This window comes from Poecilia reticulata, linkage group LG19, assembly GCF_000633615.1.
Source record: "Poecilia reticulata strain Guanapo linkage group LG19, Guppy_female_1.0+MT, whole genome shotgun sequence".
Lineage (NCBI taxonomy): Eukaryota > Metazoa > Chordata > Actinopteri > Cyprinodontiformes > Poeciliidae > Poecilia > Poecilia reticulata.
The window spans coordinates 3,162,068-3,167,620 of NC_024349.1; the positions used below are offsets into that span (position 1 = coordinate 3,162,068).

Sequence of the window (5,553 nt, forward strand, 5' to 3'; positions counted from 1 at the left end):
CAGAGCTAAAACTAGCCGCCATTAGAGCTAAAGCTAGCCGCCATCAGAGCTAACGCTAGCCGCCATTAGAGCTAAAACTAGCCGCCATCAGAGCTTAAGCTAGAGGCGATCAGAGCTAAAGCTAGCCGTTATTAGAGCTAAAACCAGCCGCGATCAGAGACATTGTCTCTGTGTTGAAACATTTCCAGCTAACCTTCCACCAGTTTTCTTCCTTCCTCGTTGTTCATCTGGAACATGGTGAATGTTTCTGGTGTTGATTTGTCCATCAGTAATTGAAACAGTTTGGAAATAAAACCACCTGATCGCGTTTATCAGCTCAGACCCAGAGCAGATGTATAATGATAATTGATGTATAATTAAGCATAAAAATCTAATAAAAGTGTTTTTTTTAGGAATGCATTGGTTATCAGAGCTTTACTTATCCTCTGGTTTTTATTATGGCCTTGTTTACATGACAGAAGCTTATTTACACCCGCTCAGTTTTAATTATACTAAGTAAACAATTCCGAGGATTAATCTATTTTTATTGTTGAACTTTAATTATATATTTATATAAAACAAATGCAGTCGCTTCAGAACCCGTTTTATTTGACTCAACTCTTATTTTTAATTATATTTTTGAAGCAGTTGTAAACTATTTTCTCTATCAGGTTTTCTTGCCTCAGCCGCTGTTTGTGCTTCTGCTCACAAATATGAACTAAAAGTGAACCTCTTGCTGCTGTTCCAGTCACATTGTTTCTGTCCTCCTAACCCTTTTGCAGATATGCGGTTCTGAGCGACCCGGCGGCTTGGCTGAGTGTGAACCCGGTCAGAGGAACCGTCAACACCTCGGCCTCTCTGGACCGGGAGTCTCCGTATGTCCAGGCGAATAAATACACGGCTCTGTTCGTCGCCACAGACAACGGTGAGTCCCTCCTTTCAGCACGGCGACAGGAAGTCGAGTCAGAAGCAAAATAAACGACAGGAAATGGGTCCTAACGACGTGCTGTGGTTAACATACTGACCCAGAAACTCACCGTCCCTTTAATACCAGGCTAAAAAACAGAAACATGTGGATATTTTATTAAATCTCTTATTTCTTTTGAAAGTTTTACGGTGGTAATAAAGTTGTTTTTATTTGTATCATCCAGTCAGACGTTTCTGTTTTTCCTGCAAACAGAACCAAACGTTAAACGCTGTGAAAAAATGTGAACCACAAATTTCAGCTGTTTCTGCTTTATTTTCTAAGATCTTTAAGAAACGCTTGATTTCAGACAAACAGAGACTAAATACCTGAAATGCAGAGGAAGCATTGGTCACTGAAGGTTTTATCAGAACTTTAAACTGGACCAGATTAGTTGGGTTTTTCACGTCCCGGTTCTGATCCATCTCACAAGTAACTTTCAGCGAGATGTTGGAGCTCGTTTTAAGTTAATAATGTCTTAATATTGATGAGAAAATTAGCATTTTTTTTTATTGCCAAAGGAAAATATGTCTTGTAATAAGTGAAATAATCAAGCTCCTTTCTCTTTGCTGAAAAGTTACTTGTAAGTTAATTTTGTCGTATTTTAAGTGCACTAAAATGTTTACTGCACAGTGGTGCAGTTGGTAGAGCTGTTGCCTTGCAGCAAGAAGGTTCTGGGTTCGATTCCTGACCCCAGTCTTTCTGCATGGAGTCTCCATGTTCTCCCTGTGCATGGTGGGTTTTCTCCAGGTACTCCGGTTTCCTCCCACAGTCCAAAAACATGACTGTCAGGTTAATTGGCCTCTCCAAATTGCCCCTAGGTGTGAGTGTGTGTGTGCATGGTTGTGTGTCCTGTGTGTCTCTGTGTTGCCCTGTGACAGACTGGCGACCTGTCCAGGGTGACCTGTCCAGGGTGACCTGTCCAGGGTGACCTGTCCAGGGTGACCTGTCCAGGGTGACCTGTCCAGGTGACCTGTCCAGGGTGACCCCGCCTCTCGCCCGAAACGTTAGCTGGAGAGGAACCAGCACCTCCTGACCCCACTGAGGGACAAGGGTGCAAGAAAATGGATGGATGGATGGATAAAATATTTACACTATAAACTAAACCAAAAATATTTCCTAAGATTTTGTGTTTTTGCAGTGTAGTCGACTTTTCACTGGTTGGTTGGATCAATTCTTTTTCCTCATTTAAAAACTGTTAGTTCGGCTTATATTAGTTTCCACATCACCCGTCTGTCCTCACCTTCGTCCTGCAGTGGCGGCGCGGCGCCCGTTGGTGGCGCTGTGTGTGTCGGCGCTGCCACAGCCTCGGCGCTCTCTTTCATTTTTAGTTTCTTTCCGTCTCATCATCTCTCCGCCCCGTCAATCCATCTGCTCTGCTGCTCTCAGGAGATCCTGACAGATCCATTAGAGGAACTGAGGGATTCTATTAGCAGGCTGCAGAATAGCGACGCTGTGCAGGGGAATTCGGCAGCCGGAGAAAGATGAGTGCTGAAGGAGGAGTAATGATGGGGCCGGAGGAGGAGGCGGGAGAGGTGGAGGGGTCAGCGCAGGAGGAGAAAGGAAGGGACATGAGACGAGATAACAAGAAGAAGATATAGAGCCAGGAGGACGGCGGCGGAGAGAGGGAAGAAAGACAAATGGAAAGTAGATCCAGCAGAGAGAGGAAGGACAGTTTGATGGTTTTCTTTTTTACACGTAGCCTGATGGATAACCTGAAATTAAGTTCAGATTTATTCAAGAAAGTCACAACTAATGTCATCTGAAAGCATCTTACACAGATCAGCTCATGTCCACTAATGCAGTCAGTCACTGTTTAAAGTCAAAGCAGCTTTTTTTGTTATTTGATTTCATGCTGCGTTTTGCAGATTCACTCTGATTATTATCAACTCATGTTGTCCTGCTGAAGGCTGGAAGAGAGCAATCCAACATGGCAGCAAAATCTGAGGGAATAGTCAAAGTTTAATGTCTGAGAGAAGCGGACAGACAGACAGACAGACAGACAGACAGACAGACAGACAGACAGACAGACAGACAGACAGACAGACAGACAGACGCTGCGGTGAAGTGAGACATCAACATCAACCATCAGTGTCACAGCAGGAGCTCAAACTTCTCTGTGTTCATGTTGCACATTTTAAAAGGAGCAGCAGCTTCTGCTTCTACCTGCTGCTCCAGTTCCAGACGCCCAGCGACGCAGCAAAAAGCCTCTCAGTCCTCCAGCTGTGAGCCGAAGCAGAGCGACCTTTGACCCGGCCCATTTCTCTCCTGCAGTTTCTGTCATTGGCCTGAGAAATTGGCTCCGTCCCCACAGTAATCTGTGCTGTGATTGGATGACAGCTTCCCCATGTCGGCTGCTATCGGGGTATCGATTTCCTCTTACACCATCATCATCTTTATATTATGTGGAGTCTCTGGGGATTTGCTGCTAGCACCAAGCCAGCAGATCTGTGTGAAGCTCTGTGGTCACAACAACATGAGAGGTAAAGATAAACCGCAGGGAAAGTGAGTCTAGAAAACACTTAACATTTAAAATTATTCCTTCTATTCTGAAAGAAAAGCAAAAATAAAAAAGCAAAGAAAATTTATCATTTTATTACTAGGCTTGAACATGAGCGTCATAAAACCTGACTTGGACTAGGCCATTTAGTCAGTGTTTATGTCTGTGAGGTTTTGCTGTTGCATGATGCTCTTCTGTCCTAGTCAAAGCCTTCCTCCGCTCTGTGAAAGCAGTGGGACGTCATTCTGCACAGTCAGCTGATTATCAAAACAGATTCATAAAATCAGCTGCAAAAAGTTACATTTTGAAGTTGTTGCAGCTCATTTTATTGTTTTGAGTCTGAAAATCAATTTTTAATAACTTAATGTGCAGCAAATAAATTACATACAGTAAATGTGCATTTTTATCTTGTTTCGTTTTCAAAAGTTTATAACTTTAAAAAAATGCTAAATTTGCAACCATATTAATATTTTGGCTCCTCAGAAGAGATGAAATAATCTGTGTTGTTGAACCCAAAGCCCATCTCCTTCAGCTCTGCCCGCCAGGCTTCTTCTTCTGCTGGTTGAACAAGCAGCCTGTTGATCAGTTGGAGCACTGCTGCCCCCTACTGACTGGAGGCGTGTTTGTTGTTCAAGCTAATGCTGTTGAATCAGTAAAATAAGATTTAAATGACTTTTTTTGCTCAGTTTTCGTAGCTTATTTGTTTTTTGGTGACCTGTCAGCACAGCTTGGATGCGCTTTTAGAAATGTGTGTGTGTGGATGTGTGTGTTTGCTGTGTGTTGGGGGTCTGAGAGCCCGTCATCCATCTGTGTTTGCTCGCAGTGTGTGCCTCCACCCAGCGAGTGTTTGTGAGTTAATGAGCGATAAGCAGCAGGACCTGGCCGGCAGCAGAGCCGCGCTGCCCTGTTTGCGCGGGTTCTGCTCCAGCCTGAACCCAAAACCCACAACCTGCTTCTGTAAAGTTTGATCAGCAGCGAAGCTTCAGCGCCAAACGATCCTCTGCAGCTGCTGCTGGTTCCCTGCTGGGACAGCAGCTGGGCGCTCCTCTGCCTCCACCCCGTAAATCACTTTGTGACATTGGTGGGGCGCTGTGTGTGTGTGTGTGTGTGTGTGTGTGTGTGTGTGTGTGTGTGTGTGTGTGTGTGTGTGTGTGCGTGTGTGTGGATTGAAATTGTTTGCTTATATTGGGTTTTAATATCTTTGTGCCTCTCTGGTCGGCTCCTGTGTTTCACACTGCTGGGTGTTTTTGTTCTGTTTTCTCATTTAAATGTTAAACCGCCTTCTGGTGGGAGCCATTTGTCATTTGGAGACATGAATACATTATCAAGACCCCAGTTGTCTGAAATACACTTTCACATTATCCTCAGTGTCTGCTGCCACCAAACCCTCTATTAAACCTCTGACGCCAGCGGCGGAGCGCTTCGCCTTCAGCTCAGAGGACAGGCCTTCAGCTCAGAGGACAGGCCTTCAGCTCAGAGGACAGGCCTTCAGCTCGCCTCAGGAGTGAAGCTCTGTGTGTTTTTAAAGCGAAACGGAGAGACGTCCTCGTTAATTACCGCAGGTATTAAACAGACATTCAGGCAGAAGGCTGAACACGGTATTAAGTCCCAGGGTTCATCACAGTCACATCATCTGCTCTGATCCAGAAGCTCAAAGTAAAGCAGCTGAATGCTAATGGAGCCCAAACAAAGGAAGGTGCTGATAGCGGCGCATCGCCTCCTGGAGGACGGAGGAGGACCTGCACCTGGGACCGGTTCTGTTTGTGGGACCGGTTCTGTTGGTCTGCATGTCCGGCGGCTTTACTGGACCAACTCAGAGAACTGGGTTTCACTGGAAAATGGCGCCAGAGGGGCGGCGCCGGAGGGATGGATGGGCGGAGCCAGATGGTTGGATGGGCGGAGCAGGAGGGCTGGATGGGCGGAGCCAGAAGGCTGGATGGGCGGAGCCAGATGGTTGGATGGGCGGAGCMRGAGGGCTGKATGGGCGGAGCCAGATGGTTGGATGGGCGGAGCCAGATGGTTGGATGGGCGGAGCCAGATGGTTGGATGGGCGGAGCCAGATGGCTGTATGGGCGGAGCCAGAGGGCTGGATGGGCGCGGAGCCAGAGGG

The 5,553-nt window shown here is 46.2% G+C and overlaps 1 protein-coding gene across 1 annotated transcript in view; it reads left to right on the plus strand.

Annotated features, from left to right (window-relative positions):
- The window catches only part of cdh13 (cadherin 13, H-cadherin (heart)), a 283,792-nt gene that overhangs the window by 252,343 nt on the left and 25,896 nt on the right, over window positions 1–5,553 (plus strand). The window contains exon 13 of the mRNA XM_008436465.2: window positions 762–904. Coding sequence (XP_008434687.2) covers window positions 762–904 — 143 coding nt within the window. The remainder of the gene's footprint in view (window positions 1–761; window positions 905–5,553) is intronic.